This window comes from Centropristis striata, chromosome 24, assembly GCF_030273125.1.
Source record: "Centropristis striata isolate RG_2023a ecotype Rhode Island chromosome 24, C.striata_1.0, whole genome shotgun sequence".
Classification (NCBI taxonomy): Eukaryota; Metazoa; Chordata; class Actinopteri; order Perciformes; family Serranidae; genus Centropristis; species Centropristis striata.
In genome coordinates, this window is record NC_081540.1 from 19,072,346 (window position 1) to 19,086,182 (window position 13,837).

Consider the following 13,837-nt stretch of genomic DNA (forward strand, 5'->3'; position numbering starts at 1 on the left):
ATATTGATAATGATATGTATCATCAGTGTTTACTGGCACATGCTGATTATAAAAATTATTATTCTGACAGTAATAAAACCTCACGAAAAGCCCACTCTAAAAGGCAGATATGCCACTTCTGTGAAACTCCTACAAAATAAATGACAGAAAACAGAAATGTTTCTAATATGTATAGCTTATGTTTAAATACAGGTATGGACAGAACATTCACACAACAAGGTTGTTGTTGCTTTTTATGCTTCTTTATTTTTTATGCAGAGTTGCAAAGGTTGGGTAACTGAATGGTTATTAAGTAACATGACCGTAACGTTTTAATAAATGTGTGATATATGCTGCTTGGTGAAACAGATTTAAGACAGAAGACACTGACACTTAATTTGTAACTTCAATCAGTTTAAAAATGACTTAAAATATTGAAGTCTCAGCCTTGACAACAAGTGAAACTGCTCATGCAGTTTGAGGAGAACTTGTTGGAGCTTGTGTTTTCTCTATAACCTTGAGAGCAATAGTCTTCACAGCAGTGAGAGCTTCATTGCAGGCCCTGGCAATGTGAGATGGTGGCAGGAGGAAGCCGTAACGCCCGCGGTCCTGGAGCTCAAATGTGAAGGAGTATTTGATGCCGAGGTTGTACGCCCAATCATCAGAACCACCAGGAGCCAAGTCTGGAGAAGAGACGTTCATGTTTGTGAGTGACTGAAACAACTCAAAGTGCTTTCAAAAGAAGCCCTACTTACATATGGTCTTTGCTCCAGAACCATATATGTAGTTGTTCCTGTAATATCTTCGGATTTTCTGGGCGGCTTCTTGGGCCATTTCAAGCTTTAGGAAAAGACAAATATTTAGAAAGAATCCAGAGTTTTTGTGTATTATCTACTGCGCACCAACAAAATGGGACTCACAGAGACACTTGATACAACGGAAAAACATAAAATGACTACAAAGACACAGAAAAAGACTACAAAGACACCAAATAACTAAAAAAGACATGCAAAATGGCAACACAAAGACCTTAAAATGTCTGTGAAAAAGGACAAAACAACCACAAAGAGACTCAAATTACAACGAAGAACTAAAAACATGACTACAAGGAGGCACAAAACAACTGCAAAGAGACACAAAATAACCTCAAAGAGACACAAAGCAACCACAAAGAGCCACAACATTACATCAGAGGGACACAGAGATACAAAACAACCCCAAAAACACACAAACCAACTGCAAAGAGACACAAAACAACCACAAAGAGAAACAAAACAACAACATAGAGACACATAATGACCTCAAAGAGACACAAAACAACTACAAAGAGACACTGAATGTCCTCAAATAAACACAAAACAACTGCAAAGACACAAAACAAGTCTACATGGACACAAAGAGAGACTAAAACACTTAAAAGAGACACAAAACAACCACAAATAGACAAAGAGAAGCCAAACAATGACAAACAAACACAGAATGACCTCAAAGAGACACAAAGCAACTACAAAGAGACACAACATTACATCAGAGGGACAAAAAAAACAGACTACAGACACAAAACAACTACAAAGAAACACAAAACTTTAAAGAGATACAAAACAACCCCAAAAACACACAAAACAACTGCAAAGAGACATAAAACAACTTCAAATGGACACAAAGAGAAACAAAACAACAACATAGAGACACATAATGACCTCAAAGAGGCACAAAACAACTACAAAGGGACACAGAGAAACAAAACAACTACAAAGAGACACTGAATGTCCTCAAATAAACACAAAACAACTACAAAGAGACACTGAATGTCCTCAAATAAACACAAAACAACTACAAAGAGACACTGAATGTCCTCAAATAAACACAAAACAACTACAAAGAGACACTGAACGTCCTCAAATAAACACAAAACAACTACAAAGAGACACTGAATGTCCTCAAATAAACACAAAACAACTGCAAAGAGACACTGAATGTCCTCAAATAAACACAAAACAACTACAAAGAGACACTGAATGTCCTCAAATAAACACAAAACAACTGCAAAGAGACACTGAATGTCCTCAAATAAACACAAAACAACTACAAAGAGACACTGAATGTCCTCAAATAAACACAAAACAACTGCAAAGAGACACTGAATGTCCTCAAATAAACACAAAACAACTACAAAGAGACACTGAATGTCCTCAAATAAACACAAAACAACTGCAAAGAGACACTGAATGTCCTCAAATAAACACAAAACTGCAAAGACACAAAAAAGTCTAAATGGACACAAAGAGAGACTAAAGAACTAAAAAGAGACACAAAACAACTGCAAAAAGATACAAAAAGACCCCCAAAACACATAAAACTACAAAACACACAACCATAAATAGACAAAGAGAAACCAAACAACTACAAAAGAACACAGAATGACCTGAAAGAGGTGAAACAACCTTTGTGTGGAAACATGTGAGCAGTGACTGCAAGGACTCACCAGGTCTTTGTGGTTCTCTGCTTCTTCTAAGGTGCAGGAGTACGGGAAGAGCAGCATCTGAGAGTAGGAGTGGATGCTGATGTAGAGCTGGACTGAGTCCTTGTGGCTGCGCAGGAAGTCGGCCACGGCCTGAGACTCCGGTTCAGACTCAGGGAACGCACCACAGTAGATCTCACTGCAGGGCTCGTCAGAGGCTCCCTCCGCTGGAACACACACACTCAGTTCACCTGATAGATACCACTCAGACTCTCATATATACTACCGGTCAAAAGTTTTAGAACACCCCAATTTTTCCAGTTTTCATTGAAATTCAAGCAGTTCAAGTCAAATGAACAGCTTGAAAGGGTACAAAGGTAAGTGGTGAACTGCCAGAGGTAAATAAAAAAAGGTAAGCTTAACCAAAACTGAAAAATAATGTACATTTCAGAATTATACAAGTAGGCCTTTTTCAGGGAACAAGAAATGGGTTAACAACTTAACTCTATGGAGTCTTGGGCTATTTTGTCCATTTTTTAATTCTTTTCATGTCTTTGTAAGTCATTTTGTGTCTTTTTTTGGTCATTTTGTTTCTTTTTTTAGTCATTTTGTGTCTTTTGGTGTCTTTTTTGGTCATTTTGTGTCTTTTTTTAGTCCTTTAGTTCAACATAAAATGTGATTTTGAATCTTTTTTTAACTTTCAAAACACTATCATGCTCAATCAAGAATTTTAAATGTTGCAAATGTGCATTCATTTCAGAGTACACTGAGACATTAAACTGCATCATTTTCCATTAAATTCTGGAAAAGTTGGCGTGTTCTAAAACTTTTGACCAGTAGTGTAATCAACAGAAAGACTTACTGCACCAGTTGGCATCAAAGTTTCTGTTGAGGTCCACCCCGATGCAGCTGCTGCTCCTGCTGGCAGAACGGTTCTTCCTCCACATCCTGTTCTGAAACACAAACAAACAGGAGAAAACCATGAATCCACACTCAAATATTAATACTGCATATTACTTAATTCAATCAGTGCAACATGTTTACAGTTAAAAATATAGAGTTGATTTGAAAGCTCTTAAATCGGTTAAACAAAACATGAGTAATGAGTAAATTTAAGTAATATTTTCAAGTACGTCTGAATCATCAATCAATCAATATCCTTTATTTAACCAGGTAAAAATTCATTGAGATTAAAATCTCTTTTTCAAGAATGAATTGAATGAATTGACGTGGCTCAAGTACCGCATAAATTGAGTGATTGTAACCGAAATATTACTTTAACCATATGGAAAACTGAGTAGAAATCACTAAACAACCTGAGTAAATATAATGGAAAACATTTGGAGGATATAACTGCAAATTTGCTTAAGATTTACTTAAAAAAATGTGTTGTACTGACTGATTTTACACTGATTGTACACTTATTATTACAAATATTTAAACCATGTAATCTGTGAGTCAAATATTAGTTTATTTTGAAGAGGTAAACTTAATTTATATGTGGATATTTTACACAAAGATTCCCGTTGGAGTTCTACTAATTAATTTTGATTAAGTCAACTCAAATACTCATCATGATGATATTCAGCATTTTTATTTAGTATGCATACACTGTAAAAAATGTCTGTAGATTTTACAGTGAAAAACTGCTAAACCATGACAGTAAAAGACCGTAAAATGATAAATGGGTTAATTCAGTTTCAGTAACAATGAAACACCGTAAATGCATACATCAGACAAAACAGTATTTATTTTTTATTTTTTATTTTTTTTACAGTTTTTAGATTACTCCACTGTAAAATAAACTGTAATATGTATTTAATGTAATATATATGCAAGCCACCACTGTAATTTTAGCATTTATCTGTTGAAAAAATACATTTTCTCACTGTTAAATGTACTAAACACTATATCTCTAACAAAAATATACTGTGATATTTAATGGTAAAATCTTTAATTTATGCGTTTTCATTTAGAAAGTATTTTCTTGTCAATTATATGGCAGATCAGCGTTTCTTTCGATGGATAAACCTTTTATTTATACAGTAATGAATGGAATAAAATGGCAATCTTAAACGTGAAAACAACAGTGCCAATATCTTTTTACCGTAATATTATAAAAAGTTGCACCGTATTTATTACGGTAAAGTTCTGGCAACCACAGCTGCCAGTTTTTTACCGTAAAAACAACAGTTTTTTTACAGTGTACCTATATATTACTGTCACATTTACAGGCTCCTTGAATCATTTCTTAGAGTGCAGTTGCTTCCTTAATAGCTGCTAGAGCACTTAAACATGCATTCTTACTGTAGTCCATGTATAATGATATCCATCAGGGTTCATAACAGGCATAATGTAGACATCCATGTTGTCCAGGATCTGAGTAATGTCTTGATTTGACTTGTAAAATGATAACGACTGCAACAAAGGAAATTAATTTTAGTGCAAGACCAGTCTAAAACTCACTAGTCAGGCGGCTTAGGACCAGATTTGAGAAGAAAGGGGACACGCTGGACAAAAGCACCAACATTTTTCCACATGCTCTCTATCACCATTGGTTTCAACTTTTGGTAGGAGCCACTTCATCAAGATTGCAGATAGGAGATGGCAGCCATATAAGCCATAAGCCATAAGTCTATGAGAACCAATATATCTTCCAAGCCACTTAGAAGGTCAATCTTGGTGTCAAAATATACATTTTCTGCGTCAAAGAATCATTTAAAGCTATTGAGAATATCACTGGATGACTCACTGTAAATAATTTGTTGATCAAGATCTGACATGAGATGAAAGTGTACCCTTGATTTTATTCAGCAGTGTACATGGCAGCTAATCCACACTCTCCCGTGAACATTGATTCCAAACAGTTTCAACTCAGGATACCCTGCTGCAGCACTTGAAGCGAGTTGCCCAGTCTGAGTGAAAATGAATATATCTGTTTGATCAAATAATCATCTAGTGATATTGTCAATAGCTTTAAATGATTCCTGGACCCAGAAAATTTATATTTTGACACCAAGATTGACCTTCTAAGTGGCTTGGAAGATATAGCATTTCTCATAGACTTTATATGGCTGCCATCACCGCAACCTTGATGAAGTGGCTCCTACTAAAAATTGAAACCTATAATGATAGAGAGTATGTGGGAAAAATGTGGTGCTTTTGTCCGGCGTGTCCCCATTATTTGGCTAAGCCGCCTGACTACACCTGATAGAAGCTAAACATAAACATTTACTACAACACATATTGATACATCATGAAATATACTCACATGTTGAACAAACCATAAGCAGAAAGCAGGAGAGACCCACTCTCTGGCATGGATCCCACAGTCGATCCACATTGCTTTCTTATTTGGCCTGTCATTTAGAGATAACTGAGAAAAAGAGACTTTATTTAAAGTTGGAATGTAACTAAGTACATTTACTCAACTACTGGAGTTAAATTAAATGTCAGGTACATGTACTTCACTTGAGTATATCCACTTTCTGCAACTTAATAGTTCTACTCCACTACATTTCATAGGGAAATTGTGTAATTGTTTACTTGATAATTCTTTATGTTTATTATTAATACATTACATTCAAAACACTGTATTTTCTCTTAACATAATAAGGTTAAATCACTTTAAATGGAGCTTTTGACAGCTTCTGTTGCAAGTCTTTTAGCAGCAGATTCAGCTGTAATTTATCATTTTATTGAAGAAATAATTTATAGTGATGAAAAAGTACAGCAGTCTAATAACACACATATGTAATGCACATATATTTTTTCCAATTTATTCAGTCTTGGTCATTTGTTTGTATATTAATTTTATACTCTTTTTAAATCTTTATTCTATTCTATTTTTATTACCTTAACCTGTTTACTCTGTTGTACTGTAGTGCTGCAACACCTGAATTTCCCACATGAGGGATCAATAAAGGAATATCTTCTTCTTCTTCTTCTTCTTCTTCTTTTTAAGATAATATGAAAGATTTTTAAATCACATAGTGTTGGAGGGTATTTAATGATAATTAATGTACAGTTTTGAATTCCTTCGGTTACTTTGTGATCAATATTTTACATGTAAAAGTTAAAAACATATTATAAATTCTTATAAATTAAACTACACAGTTAAGTAGTTACAATTAGCTCCAGCTTGACAACATTAAAATGCATCAATAATAATATTATATTAATGCATATAGAATAGAGTCTAAATGGGCTCTTTCTGCATAACTTTACTTTAATGATCAGTTTTATATACATTTTTAATGCAGGACTTTTACGTGGAACAGCATATTTGTCTCACAAGTTAGCTGTATAACAGAAAAACAAAAGATTATCAAAACTTTTTTAATAAGAAATACTTCAGGAAGAAAAAATAATGCAAATTTTTGCAGCTGATTATGCGTGTATACCTTCAGCGCGTAGAGTGGTCGCTTCTCATACGAGGAGCCAATAAGAACGACTTTGACCGTGCTGGGGTTGTCCTGTTGGGTCCTGTTTATCCAATAGTAGATCTACAACAGTGACAGGATGTGCAGTAGATCAATACAACAATAGTCCTGTACTATTGTTATATTATTAAGCTTCATGTAAAGAGGAAAAGCATACATCCTCCAGACTGTGATATCTCTCGTAGAAGGTTGAGCTGCTTCGTGGGTCACCGGAGTCGTTCCTCGTCTGCATTTCAATCAGCTCGTTGGTGTTGGCCAGTAACACCCTAAAATAAACACACAAGTGAATAACCTCCAATCTAATTGCACCAATATGATTTCAGAAGAGCAACATACTGATGTGTTATGGTGTTTTTCTGCAGCAGATTCTTGACCGTCTCTGAGCTGTTTGCAGGGACAAACAGGTGGACCTCAGTTTCTTCTTTGATGAACTGGGGAGAAGCAGGCTGCCATAACGCTGTCTGGGAGGAAATATGTAACATTATGATTCACTGAGGGACACAATCTGTGATAAATGTGAGTCGAGTGGAATCACAGGCTGACAGGATTACCTCAAATAGATACAAAACTACTGCAAAGAGACGCAAGATTACCACAAACAGATACAAAAACTGCAAAGAGGCACACATTGACCTGAAAGAGGCACAAAACAACTATAAGTAGACACAAAAAACTGTAAAAAGATGCAAAATGACCACAAAGAGACAGAAAACAACTGCAAATAAACACTAAATGCCCACAAAGAGTCAAAGAACAGCCACTAAGAGACACAAGACGACCACAAAGAGACACAAAAAACTGCAAGGAGACACAAAATGACTACAATGAGACACAAAACAACTGCAAATAGACACAAAGCAACTGTAAAAAGTCACAACAAGTGACTTGAAATAGCAATCCCACGATAAAAAAAAAACAAAAATTTCTACCTCATGTTGAGTGGAAACATTCCTCAAGATGTAAACTTGTTCCAGTGTTTTTGGGGTGATTGATAGAATTTGGTCTCTAGATAAAAAGAACAGTGAAATGCAGTGTAGTGATGCAGACTCCCTGGTTAATAATAAACATATATACAAAGGTTAGATTTAGCATTTTTAAAAAGCATTGTTAAAGTTATATTATTTACCCATAAAGTTTACATGTTTGTTCAGGCAACACAATAGTATGAGGGTGAGTGTTTGCATAAGTGGGTCAGTTACCTCACAGATAACATATAAATACATTTTATTTTAAACCTAATCAACCTACCGCGTTTCTGTGCAGTGTCCTGTCTTCAGGAGTTTGTCCAAATTCATTAAAACAAACAAAATCAAAAGAGTCTTCATGATGTCAGGATCCAGAGTAGAATTGATAATGGGTTTGTTAAAAACACGGGGATAGGGACACATTATTGATTAAAACAGTGTTTATTTAGAAGTTAAACATTACTTTTTTGAGGGCATAGATCAGCCATCATGGCTGACAGGCAGCAGGTTAGTATATTACTGTTTCTATATAATCAGCAGTTTAAATATTTGTAAAATTAACAAATGCCTAAATAACTGAAAGATTTACAATATGACTTTTCAGCAAGCTGGGAAATTCATTGCAGTAATACCTCCTCGCCAGGAGGTGGCGCTATATAGATATATTACAGTTGCAACACAGAAGACATGACCCGCCCTATTGTGCCTCTGATTGGCTTAGCCTGACATCCTTCTGTCTTTAACCAATCAGACCCCTCTTTTCTGAATCCAACCAATCAAATCAACGAAGACAGTGAGCACTAGCCAATCAGTGGCAGAGGAGGGCGTAATGCCGCCGCCATACTTGAAAAGTATACATTTATGATAACAGTGACAACTTGGAGGAGATGTGTTATTAAGTTTCTCTTGGCAAAATGTCAGCCCACGACCAGTTGGTCTTCTGTTTGTGTGAAATAACAAGGTAAGAATACCGGCTTTCAAACAGAGTGTATGCTCATATTTGAAAATAAGTTAATTGTCGAGTTTGAAAGCGTATTTACCTTGTTTCATTTGGCTGTGTTAGCTGTGGTGACAATAACAGCAACTCTACTGTTAATATTTTGTCATGTTTCAGGTTATTTAGCTACTTACTACGATTACTAGTGCTCTCATATTGGAATAAATACATAGAACACAATAATTGGAAGAAGATCTGGCTATTACCCAACCGATATTTGGTAACCAATAAAGTGAGAGAAATTTCATTTAAAATAATTCATAAATTTTATCCATCCCATCAACATATTGTTAGAAGATTTAAAAAAAAAAAAAAACATTGGTGTGAAATGCATTTTCTGTTCTGAACATATTGAACCTGTTACTCATTTATTTTGGTACTGCCCCTTTGTCCAAGGTCTCTGGATTGATATTTGTAACTTTATTGCAAGCAATGTTGATAAAGATTTTACGTTGTTTTGGAGTGATGTACTATTTGGGCTCTTTGACTTTAACAAAAATAAAGAATTTCTTGCATTTTCTGTTTTATATCTTGTTGAACAGAATATCTTTGGGTTTGGGACTGATGAAACAAAGTGGGAGGACATTTTTCACTCTTTTTTTTTTGCATGTTATTGAACAAATAATCTAGAAAATAACTGGCCAATTTATTGATAATGAAAACAATCATTCCACCCATAATTTACTGTGTTGTTTCTCTGTGTTTCAGGTTGCTGCTGCCCCTTGTGTTCCTGTCTGTGCTGCTCCTGGTCCTGCTGGTGCTGGCGGTGCGCTCCTGGCTTCAAAGCAGCAGGAATGCTAGGCGGGCGAGGGACGGCCGGCCCTCGCTGGCCTTCTTCCACCCCTACTGCAATAATGGTGAAGGGGGAGAGAGGGTGCTGTGGTGTGCCATCAGGGCACTGCAGACCAGGTAAAGCTGATTTTTTTTTTTAATGCATAGTTTAGTATGTACACTTTCTCCAACTTGTGTGCTTTGTGTTCTGATCAACTGTGTCTTCCAATATGTAGTTACAGTCTCTTTAAATGCAGCATTCTTGGGTAAATTTTTCCTTTCTGACAGTATTATATGAAGTTAAATGTAAAGAGCTGGAAAACAAACTGGATCAGACAAGAACAGAGAGGAAAACCCAGCCTGCCAGAGGGCATCAGGACCGCAGAGACTGTTGATGTTTTTAAAAGGAGGCTCAAGACCCACCTGTTTGGTCTAGCTTTTAACTGATTATTTTACTATTTATTTATTTCCCATTGTATTTTAGTTTTTATCCTCTCCTGTTGTTGTTTTTTAGTCTTTTATTTTCTATCCTGTTGTCTTTTAGTCTTTTAGTTTTTATCCTGTCCTGTTGTCTTTTAGTCTCTTAGTTTTTATCCTGTCCTGTTGTCTTTTAGTTCTTATCCTGTCCTGTTGTCTTTTAGTCTCTTAGTTTTTATCCTGTCCTGTTGTCTTTTAGTCTTTTAGTTTTTATCCTGTCCTGTTGTCTTTTAGTTTTTATCCTGTCCTGTTGTCTTTTAGTTCTTATCCTGTCCTGTTGTCTTTTAGTCTCTTAGTTTTTATCCTGTCCTGTTGTCTTTTAGTCTTTTAGTTTTTATCCTGTCCTGTTGTCTTTTAGTCTCTTAGTTTTTATCCTGTCCTGTTGTCTTTTAGTCTTTTAGTTCTTATCCTGTCCTGTTGTCTTTTAGTCTCTTAGTTTTTATCCTGTCCTGTTGTCTTTTAGTCTTTTAGTTTTTATCCTGTCCTGTTGTCTTTTAGTCTCTTAGTTTTTATCCTGTCCTGTTGTCTTTTAGTCTTTTAGTTTTTATCCTGTCCTGTTGTCTTTTAGTTTTTATCCTGTCCTGTTGTCTTTTAGTTCTTATCCTGTCCTGTTGTCTTTTAGTCTCTTAGTTTTTATCCTGTCCTGTTGTCTTTTAGTTCTTATCCTGTCCTGTTGTCTTTTAGTCTCTTAGTTTTTATCCTGTCCTGTTGTCTTTTAGTCTTTTAGTTTTTAGCTCCAGTGTTCCCTCATGGGGGCCTCCTCACTGGGGGGTGTGTTGGGTCTGCCCGTGGGGATGTGGTCTTGGAGACTCCCTGGGCCCGGGGGACTAGGCAGCTCTGCACCATGTGTGGAGTCCGCCCCGGTCTACCCAGGTCCTGGTGGTCTACCCGGGTCCTGGTGGTCTCTGTGATGGCGTCCTCTATGGCTGTGGGCTCTGCCACCTCTCAGTGTGGATGCTCCCACAGGTTGCTTTTTCCTCATCTGGATCCTCGGTGCCTTGCCATGTCTCTGCACTGTCAATCAATATGTGCTGTGTGTGAGTCTGAGTGTGTGTTTGTGTGCGTGCATGACTAAATGCATGTGTGTGTGTATGTTTGTGTATGTATACTTACAGATGTGTATGTGGGGGATGGAGGGGTGGGTTTTGTCATTTTTTGTTTGTTTTTATTCTTTTCTTTTTTTTTTGTAAAGCACTTTGTGTTGCATTTTTATGTATGAAAAGTGCTATATAAATAAAGTTTGATTTGATTTGAAAAATGAGTCAGAAATAAATTCAGAGACAAGCTTAAATAATGCTTAATGGCTTAAAAATAAATTGAATTAAATTAAATCTACATCTGCACAGGTACGCAAACATCAACATTGTGGTGTACACTGGGGACATGGGAGTGACGGGACAGCAGATCCTGGAAGGAGCGCGGCGTCATTTCAACATGGTGCTCCCCCGCCCGGTTCAGTTTGTGTTCCTGAACCACCGACTGCTTGTGGAGCCCGGCCTGTATCCTCACTTCACCCTGCTGGGACAGAGTGTGGGCTCCATCTTCTTGGGATGGGAGGCGCTGACCAAGTTTGTCCCGGACCTTTACATCGACTCCATGGGTTACGCCTTCACTCTGCCCCTGTTCCGCTTCCTGGGAGGCTGCAGCGTGGGGAGTTATGTTCACTGCCCCATCATCACCACTGACATTGTGTCTGTCGTCAGAGAGAGGAACCCAAGGTAATAACTTTGTCTTCGCACAAAACAATTATCACAAAGGCTGCACTGACAACACATCATACAGGGGCTTTTCTTTATTTTTTCACTCTCAAAACTATTCTATCTGAATTCACAATAAAGGCACACCTTTTTAACCCCCATATTTTTCTAATGTTATAGGGTGCCATTTATTTCTATTTTTGAATTTTATATAAATATAATCCTATCACATGCATTTCTCAAAAAACACACTAAATTAAATACAATTTCTAATATATAAAATGAATAAATAAATAACACAAAAACATTTATATGAATACACCATTAAATATAGTAAAAATATAAAAATAAATCTGCATTAATTAAATGACAAAAAATCTGAAGTAAATTTAAAAAAAATATTTTTTATTCCCCAATATATTTACTTTCCCTTTTTATTTAATTGTTTATTAATTTTTTTATGTAATATGTTTTGTAATCTGTTAAATTATTGTCAGTTATTTAAAAATTTCAATGAATATATATATGTATTAGTATCCCTTTAATCTTTCCTCTCTATTTATTTCCCCAAACTTTTGTGCATTGCTTTATAAATATAATGCAAACAAAAAAAATTACCTTTATCAACCTCTAGTGGTGACCAGAAGTAATTGCAGCCAATATCCACCTGAAATAATAATTACTGTTGGATTGCACACACAATGTAGCCTGGGTATACCCAGAATGCCTTGCGCGCTTGAATTTCATTTCGAACCTCCATCCAGTCTGGCAACCAGGGAGGTTTCTTAGCCCTGTTTTAGGGATCCGATCACAGAGCGGGGAGGGACGGCGAGACGATGACGCGTACTACTCGGCAGACGGAAGCTTGTAGTTTTCTTACTGATCCAACATGGCTGCTGCAGACGCGAAACTCTCTTTAGCTGTAGACGGTGTTTTAAATAGTTTAGAGCGAAAGTTGAAAGGCGAAAGGTCTCTGGGGGCTCCGCTGTCCCCCGGCTCGTAGCCAGATCACCGGTAGCGGGGCTATTAGCGCCGCGAGTAGCCGCTAATCACCGGCGCTACCGCAACGCCGGTGATCTGGCTCCGAGCCGGGGGACAGCGGAGCCGCCAGAGACCCCCAGCAGCTTGTTTATTGCCCATAAAATCAGTGGATGTGTGTGGCTGAATGACATGAGGGGGAATAAAGCGTGAAAATAAATAATCTTGCAGAAAGCGAGAACTGGAGAAGCAAAGCAGCAGCAACACTCTCTCACAGACACACACACAACAAACATCCATTTCTGTTGCTCTACTACGTCATCTGGTATAACTGATCTGATTGGCTAAGAGCTACCTACAGACGCTTTGATAGACATTCTAAGCGCCCAATAAACGGCTCCGGAGGATCGTAAACCACACCTCCTCTACGGAGAAATGAACGGTTGGTGTCCAGACTAGATCTCATTTGAGATTAGTCTGCTGTTAGCCAGGCTACACACAATGGGAGCTAGCTGATGAAAAAGCAGATAACTAACTAAAGGTATTTAAACCTTACATACAGATGTTGAATAATAACTGATTGCTTTTGCTTCTCAAATAATAACGTCCCAGGTTCAACAACCCCCCAGACTACGCCCCCAGCAGTCTGTTCCTGAGCGCCTTCACGGTGATCTACCACTGCCTGTTGGCGCTGCTCTACGGCATGGCGGGCTCCTGCAGCGACCTCATCATGGTCAACTCCTCCTGGACCCTGGAGCACATCCTGTTGTTGTGGGGCGCTCCCAACTCCACCAGCGTGGTCTACCCGCCCTGCAACGTCAGCGCGTTCTTGGACGTCCCGCTGGAGGACGACGGGGACAGGAAGTGCCACTCGATCGTTTCCGTCGGGCAGTACAGGCCGGAGAAGGACCACCGGCTGCAGATCAGGGTCTTCAAGAAGGTGTTGGAGCGGAGGGGGGACAGGGAGTCGCTGAAGCTGGTTCTGATTGTTGGATGCAGGGACCAGGAGGACGAGGACAGGGTGCTCATGCTGAGGGGGCTGTGCCAGGAGCTGGGCGTGGCCAACAGGG

The 13,837-nt window shown here is 37.8% G+C and overlaps 2 protein-coding genes across 2 annotated transcripts in view; one reads left to right on the forward strand and one right to left on the reverse strand.

The window, feature by feature from the left end:
* Positions 1 to 220: 220 nt before the first annotated feature.
* On the reverse strand, positions 221 to 8,263 carry cpb2 (carboxypeptidase B2 (plasma)). Its single transcript, XM_059327979.1, has 11 exons — positions 8,131 to 8,263; positions 7,812 to 7,887; positions 7,219 to 7,343; positions 7,040 to 7,148; positions 6,844 to 6,945; positions 5,712 to 5,816; positions 4,748 to 4,858; positions 3,303 to 3,393; positions 2,465 to 2,667; positions 735 to 819; positions 221 to 662 (listed from the first exon to the last, which is right to left on the reverse strand). Exons 1-11 carry the CDS (start codon positions 8,205 to 8,207, stop codon positions 448 to 450), a joined length of 1,299 nt encoding a protein of 432 aa, XP_059183962.1. The 5' UTR covers positions 8,208 to 8,263; the 3' UTR covers positions 221 to 447.
* A 444-nt stretch (positions 8,264 to 8,707) lies between these two features.
* Positions 8,708 to 13,837, forward strand: part of alg11 (ALG11 alpha-1,2-mannosyltransferase) — a 7,685-nt gene continuing 2,555 nt past the window's right edge. The window contains exons 1-4 of the mRNA XM_059328023.1: positions 8,708 to 8,808; positions 9,553 to 9,753; positions 11,439 to 11,810; positions 13,380 to 13,837. The exon at positions 13,380 to 13,837 is cut by the window's right edge and continues 99 nt beyond it. Of these exons, the coding sequence (XP_059184006.1) occupies positions 8,762 to 8,808; positions 9,553 to 9,753; positions 11,439 to 11,810; positions 13,380 to 13,837 (1,078 nt within the window). The 5' untranslated portion in view covers positions 8,708 to 8,761. The remainder of the gene's footprint in view (positions 8,809 to 9,552; positions 9,754 to 11,438; positions 11,811 to 13,379) is intronic.